This window comes from Berghia stephanieae, chromosome 11 (assembly GCF_034508935.2).
Source record: "Berghia stephanieae isolate SIO BIC M18660-M18661 chromosome 11, UCSD_Bste_1.3, whole genome shotgun sequence".
Classification (NCBI taxonomy): Eukaryota; Metazoa; Mollusca; class Gastropoda; order Nudibranchia; family Aeolidiidae; genus Berghia; species Berghia stephanieae.
Window position 1 is genome coordinate 9,783,806 of NC_088370.1, and position 16,616 is coordinate 9,800,421.

Sequence of the window (16,616 nt, forward strand, 5' to 3'; positions counted from 1 at the left end):
ACTTTTGATCATTTGGTGTTACACGACCATTCCACAGTTTTAGAATCATTTGCCATAAATGTTACACAACCATCCACTTTTGTGTCAACAATAATCATATTATGTGATATACAACCATTTTGGTCAACATTGATTATACAACTATCCACCTTTTAATGGTCAACATTGACCATAAGTAAATGTTGCACACCCATCCACCATTTTGTTTATTGTGTGTGTACGTGGGGGGGGGGGGGTGCGGGGATGCTATTGTCTGTTTTCTTTTTCTTTTCTTTTTATTTTACATATATATATATATATATATATATATATATATATATATATATATATATATATATATATATATATTTCAAATGGTATTCTTTTTTTTCTCTTTTAACTTGCGCTGAATAAAATGATGAATGTCATGGATTTTTTTCCCCTTTTGAGTTAGATACATAGTGTTTAAAAATCGATGTTTTATGTATGTATGTATGTATGTATGTATGTATGTATGTATGTATGTATGTATGGATGGATGGATGTATGTATGTATGTATCTGGGTTACATCCAGATTAGGTAGTTAAGGGAAGATTTAACAGGATTACGATTGCGATGTTTTAATCCTTCCTAATTCGCTTTACACACTGTATTGACCATCTGTAGCCCACTAATCCGAATCTAGTATTGATCTAGATGAAGAGATGTTTACCAACAGTTATTGAGCCTTTTTTAAAAACAAATTGAGCTTTATATAGTGCAATATCCACTAAATGTGCTCAAAGCGCTTTACAAGGGGTCCCTGGTCAACAACAACATTTAACATGTAGGACGGGACATGACGCCTGGTAGGCTATATTACAATTCTTCGGACAAAGACAACGCTGTTAACGGCCAGGTACTTATTTTACACCTGAATATGGTGAGAGAATGTGAGTAAAGAGCCTTTTCCGAGGACTCAACTATGAGCCGAGCGCGAGGCTCGAACCCAGGACCTTCCGATCCGAAAGCGAGTGTCAAACCACTAGACCACATAGCCCCAGTTAAAAGGATCTGGGATACAACATGTTTCATTTTAGCTCTTTAAGAAATATTAAACAAAAATAAATGTACTGCTTCAAAAGAGGGGTTTTTGACTGTACACCGAGTTATACTCAGTAGCGTTTTAAAGTGAATTATGTGAGAGAACAGTTTTATTACTGAGCAAAAGTTAGAGTATATAAAAATATATCGCAACAACATTGTAAGTACGAAAAACAGTATAAATAACTCACATATGGAAAGTAAGGAACAAAGAGTGCATCCTTCTCTTGGGCACGCCACTCTGATAATTGTAAGCACAAATAATATTTTAAACAATGGACTTAATGAATAATTACTTATTAAGCTGTAACTAAATTCAGTTAGCTAATAACAAAGGAGAGCAACTCTTTCATAGGGTTACTCGATGTGTAAATCCATAAAAAACAGAATATCAAATACGGAACGTAACGGGCTCGCTCAAAACCTTTCTTCAGTCAATCACACACACAAAAAAAAAACAAAAAAAAAAACAACAAAAATCCATTATCTAAACACCCGATACCTTTAACCCTCTCCTTACAACCTACAGTAAAATCGTCACATTTGTTACGACAAAATATACATTTGTTTCTTATTCAGATTTTTTTGTACATCACAAACTTTGAAGAATGGTCATTATTTGCTTAATAAGAACATAAAATTGTTTTATATGGAGTTTGTTTGAGTTTTAAAAAATCAATTTTTCTGCTGGGTAAGCCTGCCATTTTTGGAAAATACTGAAATTGATAGATAAGGAAAAAGTTTAACAGCAACCCACTTATTTACTTTATTATTAGTTATTTATGCTTTCTCATTAAATAGTAGATGTGTCTAATTATCTATCCACTAATTCATCCATCTGTGATAATCTAAATATATTTTAATTTTGATTATTTTGTAAACTTTGTCTTTTTATAAAAAAGTCACTGAATGCATAACCAGTTTTTAAATCAAAAGCAGTCCAGACCGTCCACATCTCAAACATTTTTAAATGGATTTTTATTATTGTTTTTGTTCAAATTATATAATGAGATAACTTCCAAAACATACTAAGTCGAATTCTCATTGTTCAGAGAGAGAGAAAAAAAAACCGCAATTATTTTATCAATTATTCAGTTGCTTAAAGCGGCTATGTGGTCTAGTGGTATGACACTCGCTTTTGGATCGGAAGGTCCTCGGTTCGAGCCTCGCTCGGCGCATAGTTGAGTCATTGGAAAAGACTCTTAAATCACATTATCTCGCCGTATTCAGTAGTAAAATGAGCACCTGATCGTTAACAGCGTTGTCTCTGACCTAAAAAGAATATAACATCGCCTTACAGGCTTCATGTCTTGTCCTAATTGTTAAATGTTGCTGTTGGACTGGGACCCCTTGTAAACCGCTTTGAGCACGTTTAGTGGATATTGCGCTATATAAAAGCTCACTTTTTTATAGCAAATATTCATTTAAAAAATGTAAATATTCATAAATCAACGCAAAATATTCTCCATTAAAACAATGTTAAAACAGGCCCATAATTGCGTTCGGTTATCAGACCTTCTAATATGTCAACATGTGCTCTTAGCTCTTGCCCATAAAAAATGAATTCATTAAATTAATACTGAATTATGATATGTAGCTAAAGGACGCAAACACGCGGATAGTCCATAGCCATTGTTAACTTATAGCCTGACCGAAGCCATCATTAACTTATAGCCTGACACTGACCAAAAAATGACGTCAAAATGCCAGTCTTTGGTCACAAAAGAAAACAAATCGTTAGTTGTATTCAATATAGTTCAACAAATGAAATAACTTGTTTCCTTGAGCTCTACTAACGACAACTCACTGGACGCTATACAAACCAAAAAATGACGTTAAACTGCCAGTCCTAGAGGGTTCTTGTGTCAGGCTATATGTTAACGATGGCTACGTTAGAACCCTCTAAGACTTATAGGTTGACGTCATTTTTAAGGTTTGCAGCGTCCAGTGAGTTGTCGTTACTAGAGCTCAAGAAAACAAGTGATGCCATTGGTTGAACTGTTTAATACGACTCACGATGTTTTCTTTTGTGGCCAAAGACTTGTCCTTTGACGTCATTTTTTGGTCAGTGTCAGCGTTGCGATCGTAAAGTTAAGCCTGGCACTGGCCAAAAAATGACGTCAAAATGCAAGTCTTTTACCACAAAAGAAAACAAATCGTGAGTTGTATTCAATTGTTCAACCAATGAAATAACTTGTTTCATTGAGCTCTACAAACGACAACTCACTAGACGCTACACAAACCTAAAAAGTTACGTCGAACTGCCAGTCCTAGACGGTTCTTGTGTCAGGCTATAAGTTTACAATGGCTACGGATAGTCATCTTGGCGTTGTGGTTTGTTTGCATGAGTTTGTGTGATTTTTCATTTTCGTTCCCTCATAGACACCATCAAGCTTGCGAAATGTATACATTTGAAATGTCTTTAAATAATTTTCACATGTGTTAGTCATAACTAAGGGATATAATTAACTAGCCAGGAACGCATTTACCTTATATCATTGACACAATTTAGAAAAAAAAATAAATAGAAAATGAAAATGAAGAGAGATTTTATGGAGCATTCTCACTTTACCCTTAAACCAAACACATCACCTTTTTGTTCCTCTGACTCACACAACTTAGTCTATTCGGTACTAAGTTCAAAATAGATTTCCCACGAACTTGAGTTTTTTTGTTTTTACCTATTCAACCACTGACCATGATAATTATTACTTGTCTTCAAATCATTGCTTGGCCAACAAAGCACAAAAATAGGGAATGAGAAATAACGGAAGAGTAGCGTCCCCTGATTGGAAGTCAAGAGCGGAAAAGTTATTAGAGAGAGAACGTCATGCTGGTTGTGCGGCATGAGACATTTCACCGAAAGCGAGGACGAGAGAGACGCATGCGCAAAAACCGTTTTGACGTTCTCTCTGTAAGGTGACGTCCAATCAAGGGACGCTACTCTTCCGCTAATATCATTCCCTATAAGGGATTGTTAATGACTAGAGTAGGGCAAAAATGGTCGGATAACGAAAGCTTTATTTCTATATGCCTTAAAATATCAATGGGCGGCGCATCAAACCTCTGAAGTCTAGATTTTCACGATCGTCATCAGAGGTCTGATCCGCTTAAAATTAAAGAAAACATGATGCGCAAAGCTCGTATGTAAACTTCAGAGTTTTGATCCACCGATCGTGGAAACCGGGGCTTCAGAGGTTTGATCCGTTGATCTTGAAATTCGGGACTTCAGAGGTTTGATCGGCCGATCATCGATATGCATTAGACATGCATAGGGAGATTCCTCTCAAGATCTGTTAAGTCTCTTGTTCATCAAATAGAGTAAATGGAAATTATTTTGTCATTTATTTCGGGAGTTTAATCTGAAAAATACTCGTCTTGTTTGCAAAATAAAATCAGAGACCTGAGGGTTTTAAAAGGTTGGATTTAATCAAGGTGTCCAATGTACTTCATGGGAGTGTTTTCTCATCGTTTTCTGCCTGGTGTGAAAAGGCACGTCCTAAATCAAGGTTTAAATTATGCTTAGCATAAACGCTGTTAAAACAAATTAAAAGGGAAGTCTAAACGATATTTTTTTCAATTTTAAAATGTCCTACGAATCATTAAGAAGTTATACTTTAATCTTCAAGCTTCCAGATGACGAGAAACAGGGGTGTATGATGATGATGCCGATGATGATGATGAGGATGATAATGATGATGATGAGGATGATGATGATGATGATGATGATGATGATGATGATGATGATGATGATGATGATGATGATGATGATGATGAGGAGGAGGAGGAGGGGGAGGAGGAGGAGGAAGGAGTATCAGGGGAAGGACTAAAAGAATGAAATGGAGAGAAGCTGAAGAATAAAGAAAAAACAATTACTGGTGTCCATTTAACGCTTTTACAAACCTGGACAAACTTCGGTTTCAAGGGCATAATGGCCCTAAAGGACTATTGCATATAGTCGGACCCCCCTCCATCATTGTCACAATTTTCCTATTCCATACATCTTTCATCAGGAGTCATCTGAGCTTGGCCACGGGATTAGCTGAAAACAAGCTGCAGCTCGATCCTATTTCCTTCAAGAAAGAAAATTCTGTCTCCTCCATTTGCAAAGATTCTGAAGGTTTGTATTGTTTTGACTTTTAACTGACTCAGTTGTATATATTTTTGCTACCTTTCGATATTGGAAAAAATGTATGAGTATGTACGGTACATAGATAGTTTTATTAAACTATCATATTAACATGCAAAAACTAAAGAGTTTAGCTTTGATGCTACGCCTATAATTTGTCTCAGAAAAATGTAATAAATAGGCATGGGGTAAAAGTAACCCCTCGTAATCTAAGGATATAGTTGGTGTTAGGGTTAATTTGGTGAGTTAACTCTCTAGCCTTTTCCTTGCTTAGTATTTATTGTTGGAGATCATCTTCTTTTGCAATTTCACATTAACAATTGCGGGTGAAAGAATCTTTACATCGTTGATTAAACGTAAAAATCTTAAACCTTTCCTCAACAACTATAGGAAAATCGTCACATTCGTTAAGATACAACCAACATTTTTCTTATTCAAATTTCTTTTGTACATCATAAAATTTAAAGAAAATGAACAGATGTTTTGCTAAAGAATTTATGTATGGCAAGAACTTACAGCTATTGTGTTTGAGTGATAAAAAATCTATTTTTGTGTTAGTTCGTTGCAAACTTTTGGGGAAAATATTGAAAATGGCTAGTAAGGAGAGATTTTAAAAGTGTGTATGAAACAAAGCAAGAAAGAAAGGTACAATAATTTTTTTAAACATCCAAACCATTACTTGAGAAAGACGGATTATTAGGGGTGTTCCCTAATTTATCAGTGTTGATTTCACGTACTATAGTAATTCACAGGTTTCGAATGTAATATGTACTACCATATCAATATCATTAAAAGAAAGTATTGACACAGTGCAGAGTAATGGAGGATTTGTGCATAAAATCACAATTTATCCCAAAAATAATAGTTATTTCTTGTTGTGTTGTAAAGTACAAACGTGATATTATAATAAAATATTTTTATGTATCATTAAAGTGATAAAATATCACTTACGATAGGGCGTGAAATCAACGAGACATCAACGAGCCCCGAGTAAAGAGAAAAAACTAGACAGAAAACTTGAACTTTTAATTATATCCACTAAACGTGCTCACGGCGCTTCACAAAGATCCCAAGCCAACAGCAACGAGTAATATGTAGGACTAGACACGACGCCTGTTAGAAGATATTACATTTTTTCCCGACAAAGATACTGTGTAAAATGGATAGAGACTAGATTGAATTATATTCGGCACAGTAATGTATTCATGTATTCATTATTTGTTGTTTTATAGGGGGCGGGGGTGGGGAGTGTTTGTTGTTGGCTTAATAGAGGTTTTGAGCCCGAAACGTTACGTATATGGTATCTTGTTCTATTTTAAAGCTGTTATATGCATTTTTGATAATTAATTTTCAAGTCTAAAAAGTCATTTTGTCGATCATCTTGGAATACTTCAAAGATATAAATTCCATAACATTTTGAGATTTGATATTTTGCATCAAAATAACACAAAACAATACTGTTTGGAGACAAAAATTGATCATGTGTTTTGTAAGAATGGTGCAATATATGACTGACCTGTTTCGAAATTTATTCCCGGTTAATGTTCTTTTGATTATTTAATTATTACAGAAGAGGGAGACTTGTCTCCTAGGTTAACGCAGCTCACAGAACAACACAAGAAAGGAATCCGAGCCCTAAGGAAAATACGTTACTTTGTGTCACGCCGAAAGTTTCGTGAGGCTCTGAGACCATACGATGTCAAAGACGTCATCGAACAATACTCAGCTGGTCATGTGGATATGTTAGGACGCATCAAAAATCTACAAGGAAGGTAAGACAAACTTGAGTATTTAATTTTTATAGCGCAATATCTGCTAAACATGCCTAAAGCGCTTAACAAAGGGTTCCTATAGATGGAATGCGCTTGGCCAAGAAGTTCACAACATTGCCATCCGGAAGTATAACGGACCAACACACAAACTCTGTTTAACCATGGACTTTTATAGTCTGGTTAATACAGTTTAGTGAGAACAACTCACGAACGCGGATGGCAAAAACAATAACAAAGGCCTGAGTGACGTCATCTTCTAACTATCTATACAGTAGCAACACTTAACTTGTCCAAAGACATGACGCCCTTAACCCTCTCATTACCACCTATTGGAAAATCATCACATTTGTTACGATGCAACCGTCACTTTTCTCATCCCGATTTCATTTCTCTTTGCTATAGCTTTAAAAACTTGACATTCTGTAATAGAGCTCATATTGTCGAACAATATTATGTATAGAATGTGCTTGTTGCTTTTCTATTTGAGTAAGAAATGTCTCTTTTTGTGTTGAGTGGGTGTGAAGTTTTGGAAAAAAAATCTGAAAATGGCTGGTAAGGAGAGGGTAAAGGTGATATTAATTGCAATATATTTTTAGATAAAGATAGCGCTGTTAATGATCAGAGTCGCCTAAGTATGGTGAAAGATTGTGAGTATACAGCCTTTTTCAAGAACTTAACTTTGCGCCGCTAGGGGCTGGTCTCGAACTCGTGACCTGGTATTCCAAAGCGACTGTCATACCACTAGACGTCTATAATGCACTATTGCCATTTTGCCGACAGTGACAACCCTGTTACCAGCAAGGTACTTATTTTTACACCTGAATGCTGTTAGAGAAAGTTAGCAAAGACCCTTTTTCCAAGAATACAACCTTGCACCATTTTCAGTTGGACTTGAACCGATGATCCAGCAGCCCGAAGGCGAGTGTCATAGGGAAAGAATGTGTTTTCCTAAAATGTTTTAAAAACCCTTTAATATTTTGACTATTTTGATATTAAATTTATTTTTAGACACCTAATTCGTCGAAATAGGACACATGATGTGGCAACGTTTTCCCATTATTGTAGATTTTTGAGAGTAATTCGTAGAGTTGTTCCATTACAAATATTCCGCTGGGCGGTTGTCTATGAAAGACACCAAAGAGGATTTCTCTTCCAGACAGTGACATTTGTGTCCAGATCATTTCGCAATAAGTGCCTGCATTTCTCTCGACTGATGTCATATTATTATTACTTTACACCGATATTAAGACGCCTCCTTCGCCTAGTGCATGGTGCTTCCGGTAAGGTCGAGGTAGTTGACATTAAATATTATGGATTTGTTGTCAATATCTTTGTTTAAGTGTGTTTCCTTTGCAATTAGAACAACACTAGGACGGCGGGTTTGTATTACTTGTTCCAGTACTTGTTCTTCTTTATTTACGCTAATTTAAAAAAAACTTCGACTATTCTGACGTTTAATTGAAGAACACAATAGCTCTATGTGCTATTTTGTTAACATCGTACTTACGAGTACTGTGTTTTTAAAAAACAACGGCAGAATTCAGGTGAATAATCGTGATTATGTTTCTCGTAATTGGATTCAATAGTCTGATGTCACGTCACCCAGCAACGGCGGCCATCTTGGTTCTAAACAAAGAAAGGTACTTTTTATTCCTCATGCTGACCAGAACTTTTCATCGGTCTTTTGATCAGAATGTATAAAAGTCAAAACATGATCAGATTTATAATGTTTTTTCTCCTTTGGATACGCTTTTATGCTCGTCGGAGAAATATTTCATAAGGGCGTCCTCCATTGTTCCGATAGTTTAGAGCCAGTTGCTAAGTTACTATGCGTCATTACGAGGGAAGTGACGTCATGACTGTTGAAGCGTATTGTTCCTCCATTGTTTCATTCTATATATGTATATATATATATATATATATATATATATATATATATATATATATATATATATATATATATTATATATCTTCTTCTTCTTCTAGGTTCCATGCCTGGTCCAGGCTTCGGATACTGCATGAATTATCTCTCTCCATTCCTCCCTGTCTCTTGCTTTTTCAAACAGCTCTTGGATTGTTAGGTTGGTTAAGCCCTTCAGTTGGTCTATGAGTGTTTTTCTTTGTCTCCCCGGGCGCGTTTACCAGGTATTTTTCCACAACTTGCCAGGTATTCATTCTTATCTTTCCTTACTATGTGTCCGAAAAAGGTTAGTTGTCGATCCACTATTAAGGGCATTAGTTTCCTTTGTTGGTATGTTTGTTTTAGCACTTCTTCGTTCGTTTTGTGTGCAGTATACGATATTCTCTGCATCCTTCTCAAGCACCACATTTCAAAAGCTTCAATGTTCTTTTGTGTTTCTGCATTTGTAGTCCAGCTTTCGCATCCGTATAACAAGATTGGCCACACGTAGCACTTCAAGACTCGGAATCTAATCCCGAACGACATCTGTTTGTTTTTCAAAATGTTTCCCAGGTCCATGAAGGCCTGTTTGGCTTGAGTTATTCATATATATATATTCAATTTCACATTCTTATTTATTTCTTCGAGCTTTGAGCAGCAACATTTACAGTTTGTTTTATAAATAATTCATGCATTTCATTATCTTTTACTCAATATTTTGAAATATATCAATTCTTCGTTTCATAGATTATTCATGTATTTATTCATCTATTTAATCATTCTTATCTCACAATTTTATAAATTATTCATGTCTTTATTTGTCTATCTATTGATTTATTATTTAATCTCTTTATCAAAGGTTGGACCAGATTCTTGGACGACAAGGAAGCAAGAGTAAAGATGTGTACGAGTCCAAAGTGTGTCTTGCTTCTAGAGTTGTCAAGGTGGAAAGACAGGTAATGATATCATCTCGCTTTAAAAAAAAACAAAACAAAAAAAAACTTGAGCTTTTATATAGCGAAATATCCACTCAACGTGCTCAAAGCGCTTTACAAGGGGTCCCTGGCCAACAGCAACACATAACATGTAGGACGAGACATGACGCCTGTTAGGCGATATTACATATTTTTGGGACAGAGACAACGCTGTTAACGGCCAGGTACTCATTTTACACCTGAGTACGGTGAGAGAATGTGAGTAAAGAGCATTCTCCAAGGACTCAACTATGCGCCGAGCGAGGCTCGAACCCAGGACCTTCTGATCCGAAAGCGAGTGTCATACCACTAGACCACATAGCCGCTTTATCTATAGATAGTTAGAAGATGACTTCACTCAGGTCTTTGTTATTGGTTTGTTTTTTTTTTTGCCATCCGCGTTTATGAGTAATGCTCACTGAACTGTATTAATCCGACTATAAACGTTCATGGATACACACAGTTTAGTGTGTTGGTCCGTTATACTTCCGGATGGCAATGTTATGAGATTCTTAGCCAAGCGCATACTATCTATACCTTAACCCTCTCCTTACCACCTGCAGCAAAATCGTCACATTTGTTACTACACAATATACATTTTTCTTACTCAGATTAATTTTGTCCATCACAAACTTTGAAGAATGGTCTTTGTTTAATTAATAAGAACATAAAGTTGTTATGTAGAGAGATTGTTTGAGTTTTAAAAAATCAATTTTTTTGTTAGGTAAGCCTGCCATATTGGGAAAATGCTGAAAATGATCGGAAAGGAAAGAGTTAAAATATCTCAGCGCCACTCCTGTACAACAGCCTGGACATGTTTCTTCCATTCTGTACTGTCTTTGGCTACGGTCCGTCCTGGCATTCTACCAGAAATACCATCAAACTTCTCTCCTTTTACACCATCCTGCGCCATTTTTTGTCGGGGTGGGGGGGCGGGGGGGGGGGTCCTTCCTTTCTCTCCCTATACCCCTGGAGTGCATTTCAATGCCACTGCTAAATTGTTCTATTCTCCCATATTTCAAGACGTGCCTTATCTAATTCCATTTTATCCTTTCCACCACTATCTGTCTCTGAAAATTCCATAATATTATCTACTCTCATTCTTTACCATCGCACCACGCGTGTTCTGACTCCTTAACATGGCTGTTTACTGAGTAGTTCAGCAATATGACGCAGATTTATTAAACACTTTCATTATATTTCTTCCTTTGTAAAGCGCTTTGAGCACATTTAGTGGATATTGCTCTATATAAAAGCTCTAGTGCTCTAGTGAATACCCTCAAATTGCCGCTTTTTAAATTTATACCGTACACATAGCTATTTGCATGGCCAATAACAGAACGTGGCGACGGGTTTTTATAAGTTCATATCAATGGGCAATGGGCAATATTTTGCGTTGTTTTGATAGTACTTCAATTGCAACAATGAGTCATTAACAATTTTTGGTTATCTTATCTGCAATATAGAAAATACCTCGTTTTGTACCCACATTATCAACATTTCTCAACACTTGTGGTCATTCACAGCTTTAAGAATTTTTGTGTACAAGTAAGATGTCTGGGGCTATGTGGTCTAGTGGTACGACACTCGCTTTCGGATCGGTAGGTCCTGGGTTCGAGCCTCGCTCGCTGCATAGTTGAGTCCTTGGAGAAGTCTCTTTACTCACATTCTCTCACCTTACTCAGCTGTAAAATGAGTACCTGTCCATTAGCAGCGTTGTCTATGTCAGAAAAAATGTAATATCGCCGAACAGGCGCCATGTCCCGTCCTACGTGTTAAATGTTGCTGTTGGCCAGAGATCGATTTTAAAGCGCGTTGAGCACTTTTAATGGATATTGCGCTATATAAAAGCTCAATTATTAATATCAAGTATTCTTAGATTGTCGATAGTTGAATTATTATTTTTTCTCCTGGCCAGTCTCGGTTTCAGTACTTATAAGGGGTCTTCTTTGTCTGTTAATATTTGAAGCAGAAATTCCCGAGCCAAACCCGAACGTCTTAGGTTCGAGACATTTTTGACTAATTGCGGGTCATCGGAGTCAACATATATTTACAGTTAATTTTTCTGGCTGAGCAGAAATAACGTCTTCTTTGAATGAACAGATTAAAAGAAAAATGTCATTAATTCACGGTGGTTGCAAAAGTCATGGGCCGAGTAGATTTACGGAAGTTTACCATGGTACCATACATGTTATGGAAACAGTAAAGTAATCAATACTATTAATATATCATGATTTTTAAAGTTTATAAAGAATAAAATTACCGATATTCATTCTCATCTTGGAAAGGCTTCAATAATTCATGGCTGCCAGTTGGGCAAGAGGAGCTAAGTTCTTTCCCCAAGGAAATGTGAGGTACCTATAGTAGGCGTGAATTTATGTGGTCTACACTCGCTTTCGGATCGGAAGGTCCTGGGTTCGAGCCTCGCGCTCGGCGCATAGTTGAGTCCTTGGAAAATGCTCTTTACTCACATTCTCTCACTGTACTCAAGTTTAACCTGGCCGTTAACAGCATTGTCTTTGTCCGAAAAATTGTAATATCACCTAACAGGCGTCATGTCCCGTCCTACATGTTAAATGTTGCTGTTGACAAAGGGACCCCTTATATTTAGTTGATATTGCGCTATATAAAGCTCAATTTTTAATTCGAACCCCTTATTTCATATGCAAGTTTTTTATAATCATTTATATTGATATATCACCAGGTTGAAGACATTGAGACTAAACTTGACCTTTTGGTTGACATGTACAAGGAGGACCGTAAACTCTTGCTTACGTACATCCAACATCAAGGCGGAATTCCTGTCCCTTCCACATCAACAGGTGGAGGAGCCGGCAGTGGCACACTGCCAGCATTACAAACGTTAGTTAAAACTTCACCTTCGAGTTCCACTCTCCCTCCACACAACACATCTTTCAGACCACGCCCCATTTTGATTGACAAGCAAATAACCAGCGAACCGGGAACGCCTACTTCCTTATCTGTTGGAGATCACAGAGGTCGCCACCCGACAAAACCCATCATACACAGAAATCTCTCAGATCTGAGTCAAAGAATCAAAAAACGAGTCACTTACCGCAGTCTGCCTTTCAATGACCCTCCTTCCAGAGCTCAGTCTACCGCAAATTTTATCTCTCCAACATTGGGTCAATCTAGCCTCTCCCCACCATCCCAAATTCAAATACCCGACTGCAGTCAGAATTCCGTTCCAGAAACTGACACAGTTGCTTCTAATACGAGCGACAATAACCCCATTACTCCCCCTTCATCTTTGACTTCCATAACAAATCCCCTTACACAATCTTATTCGCAGGCAACTACCAGTAATAATTTTTGTGATATCACTTCCTCGTTAAATTCAAACTATTCACAAAACAATGGAAAATACATAGATCGAACTTTTTTCCAGGGAGATAATTTGGAATTATCACAAAAAGAAGAATTCAGATATTGCGATCTTCCAGGATCCAGCAGCAATCATCAATCACCTAACACCAGCTCTCCAAATGACATTTCCCCATCCAATCCCTCGTCTTTCTTCAGCAGTGACCTTGACATTCCCTCTGTGGCAAGCAACAACAATGACAACATCAATACCGAGAATGACTCGTTATTCGAGCGATTGACAAAAATCGAATCTTTTCATCCCAGCCAGTACCAGCAGCATTTTTTCGAGGATCCGGAACGACCGATATACGTGGACGATTCTTGGAGTGCAAACAGTAAACCTTTATCGACTCTCAATGAACAAAGAAGCACCGAATCCGATTCAAGTCTTCCTGGAATATTGATATCAGCTTCGATACCAACACCTCCCCCACCTTCTTCGATACCCCCAATCCCGTTAACGTTATCGGCGTCCAATGATGCACATCATTCGCCTTTCGCTGGAAATTCGGCAAATACCAACTCTCGTGGAAAACGGTGCGGACATAGTAAAGTTTATCCAACGATTCGGTTCCAGGATAATAGTATTATCTGCAGCAAAATCACAGATATCGACAGAAACAAAACTCAGACATTGGTAGATTTGTCTGTGCCGGGACAGGAAATGAATACTTCTTCCGGTGTTCCTGTATCAACCGCAGCCTTGCCTCCGGGTGCTATGGGTATCGGGATGGGAGCTCACCCCGATCCTTATGCTATTCTGATAAGCGGAAAAGATGACGATGTGAACCCGTGTCACAAACAAGACACAATACATCTCGCCCATCAGAGAATAACACATCTATGATATCCTAGGACATCTGTACGTAGATTCGGACATCATTGTATTTAATAATCTTGGTCAATAGGGAACAAAAAAGGGGTTCCAATATCAATGGAAGTGTATAGTCAATCTTTCTTAAGACTGTATACAGAGCGTGTGTAATTAGCCTCCTGGGTTCAGAGTGACGGCATCTTATTTTTAGCCTAATCGAATCCTGCCCGTCAATAAAGATCATCCATCCTCGCTCTTTTGTGTCCCGTAATCCTAAGAATCAGGTACTAAAATAATTTTACTACCTTATGAAATAATATATACCCTATTCATTATTACTCCTTCGAAGGACTAGTCACAACCACCCTTTCAAGGATTTTGGAACCGGATGAGTATAAGGCGTGGCGGTACTGCTTCTCTGCCCTGTTCAGCAATAGTTCAATTTATATTATTTCTTCCAGGGAATACCCATGAATAGACTAAATTAGACAACCATTTTATTGATTAGTTCACTAAATTCTACTAATCATACTATAAACGTTTAAGATGACACATAGTTTTGTGTGTTGGGCAGTTATATCCGTCTGACGGGGTGTTGTGAGTGTTTTACATGAACGCATAACTTCAATATCAACCGAATACAATGATGGTCATCTTGGCATGAACCATCCCCCTAAAACCCCTTAGGAAAATCGTCACATTTGTTACGATGCGACCAACAATATTCTTACGCTGATTTCATCTTGTTATAGATCGAACGAAGATGACGTCAATCATGTCTTTGTTATTCTTTTTTGCCATCCACGTTTATGAGTACTTCTCACTGAGTACTTTCTGGATTAACCGACTATAATAGTTCATGGTTACACATAGTTTTGTGTGTTGGTCCGTTATACTTCCGGATGGCAATGTTGTGAACTTCTTAGCCAAGCGCATACTATCTATAGTTATATCTGTAAAAACTCGATACTGTGTTGAAGAGCTATTTTTTTCTGAACAAAACGTAGAATACACTCGTTACTACTATACTGAACTGTTTGATAAATCTACCTTTTGTTTTGCGTAGTATGAAGTTTCGGGTAAATTTCTAAAAATAGCTGGTAAGGAGAGATGTTAGAAATAGATAATATCCAACTTGAGACTTTGCAAGGAAGTTATTGAATGGAAAACAACATTTTACAATGAATCGTTGTCCCACATATTGATGATGCTTCTTCTGAATTAGATATGTGACCCGTCGTCTCAAAACAGTATTAAGTTGGAACGAACCAGATTCTTAACAGCCCAATTTAATGTTAGACTGGTCAAAAATATGAACTGTTGGTACCAGCATCCTAAAATATGGTTGCCATTCTCCTCAATAAATAATATAAACACAAGTCTGATCTTTCTGGCTATAAATTCCATTTTAAACATCTTAACCAACCCGACTTAATACCGTTTTGAGGCGAAGGGTCACATATGGGAGTTAGTATAGTATACGCTTCTTACACTCTTGCTTTTTGGAATTTCGTACGTGTTCCCAGCCAACCGCTGCATGAGCTTGCGAGTGCGCATTGAGAACAACGTTCGAATTCCAAAACGCAAGACTGTAAGACATTTGTTATTTTACTCCTCAATAGATTCCCATTTCTTCATATTTGAATAAAAGATACTTCAAAAACATTTAAATGATATCTATACAGATACTTATTTTTAAAGAATCTAATTTTTAAAAAAAATTTAACTATTGATAATCTGACGTCACAAATTATTACTGGGTGGGGTTCCTGACCTCCCATAGTGGGCAGGGAGGTACTTACTGTGTCTTCTATCCCCCTATATCTGCTTTCCAACTCGCTTTCTGTCTTTGTCTTGGAATGAGATTACTTGGTTTTGTCCTGGCACTGGCCGGAGTCCTAGCGGGGAGGGAAACAGTCAAATACATAGTTATTGTTTTGGGAGATGATTTTTTGTCCTTGTAGATCATCTCTCAGTTATGAATTATTATGTTTGTTATTTTGAATGTATAATGTAAGCATTTGAGTGTATTCCTCTTTGTTGGATTTTGTGCTTGTGTCTGGATGAGACATAGGTGATCTCAAACTAAGTACATTGGTGGTATGCTCTTGGAATCTACATCTAATCCCTATTTGTTCCAAGTTCCCCTATGTCTTACTTTTTCTTGGGTGCTTTAATTGTAATTCTATAACTTTTTACTATCCCATTTTCTTCCTTTGACTGGCGCTGATATAACATAAATGTGTTGCAAGCGCCGTAAAACCCTTTAAAACAAAACAAACAAATTATTATAGTAAACTTGATATCAATACGCATTATCATTCAGGGATAGGGCTAGAATTAAAATCATTTTTGGTGTCATTGTAAGATTTCAAGTGTTATAATATAATATATTGACTACTGATATGTACATGACTGATTTATTCTAATTGATTTAATATATTATTATTACTGTAGTTATGTATATATAATTTTGATGTTTGAATTGTTTATACAATGACGATTGTTGTTGGCCTTATGGCTTATGTACCCCAAGATATTTTAACCCTGGTGGTGAAAACAAAATATCACGACTAT

At 36.9% G+C, this 16,616-nt stretch overlaps 1 protein-coding gene across 1 annotated transcript in view; it reads left to right on the top strand.

Moving 5' to 3' along the window:
* LOC144957259 (potassium voltage-gated channel subfamily KQT member 1-like) overlaps positions 1-15,863 on the top strand; it is a 241,768-nt gene extending 225,905 nt beyond the window's left edge. The window contains exons 10-13 of the mRNA XM_078888346.1: positions 5,077-5,183; positions 6,763-6,964; positions 9,724-9,820; positions 12,543-15,863. Of these exons, the coding sequence (XP_078744472.1) occupies positions 5,077-5,183; positions 6,763-6,964; positions 9,724-9,820; positions 12,543-14,072 (1,936 nt within the window). The 3' untranslated portion in view covers positions 14,073-15,863. The remainder of the gene's footprint in view (positions 1-5,076; positions 5,184-6,762; positions 6,965-9,723; positions 9,821-12,542) is intronic.
* The last annotated feature ends 753 nt before the right edge of the window (positions 15,864-16,616 follow it).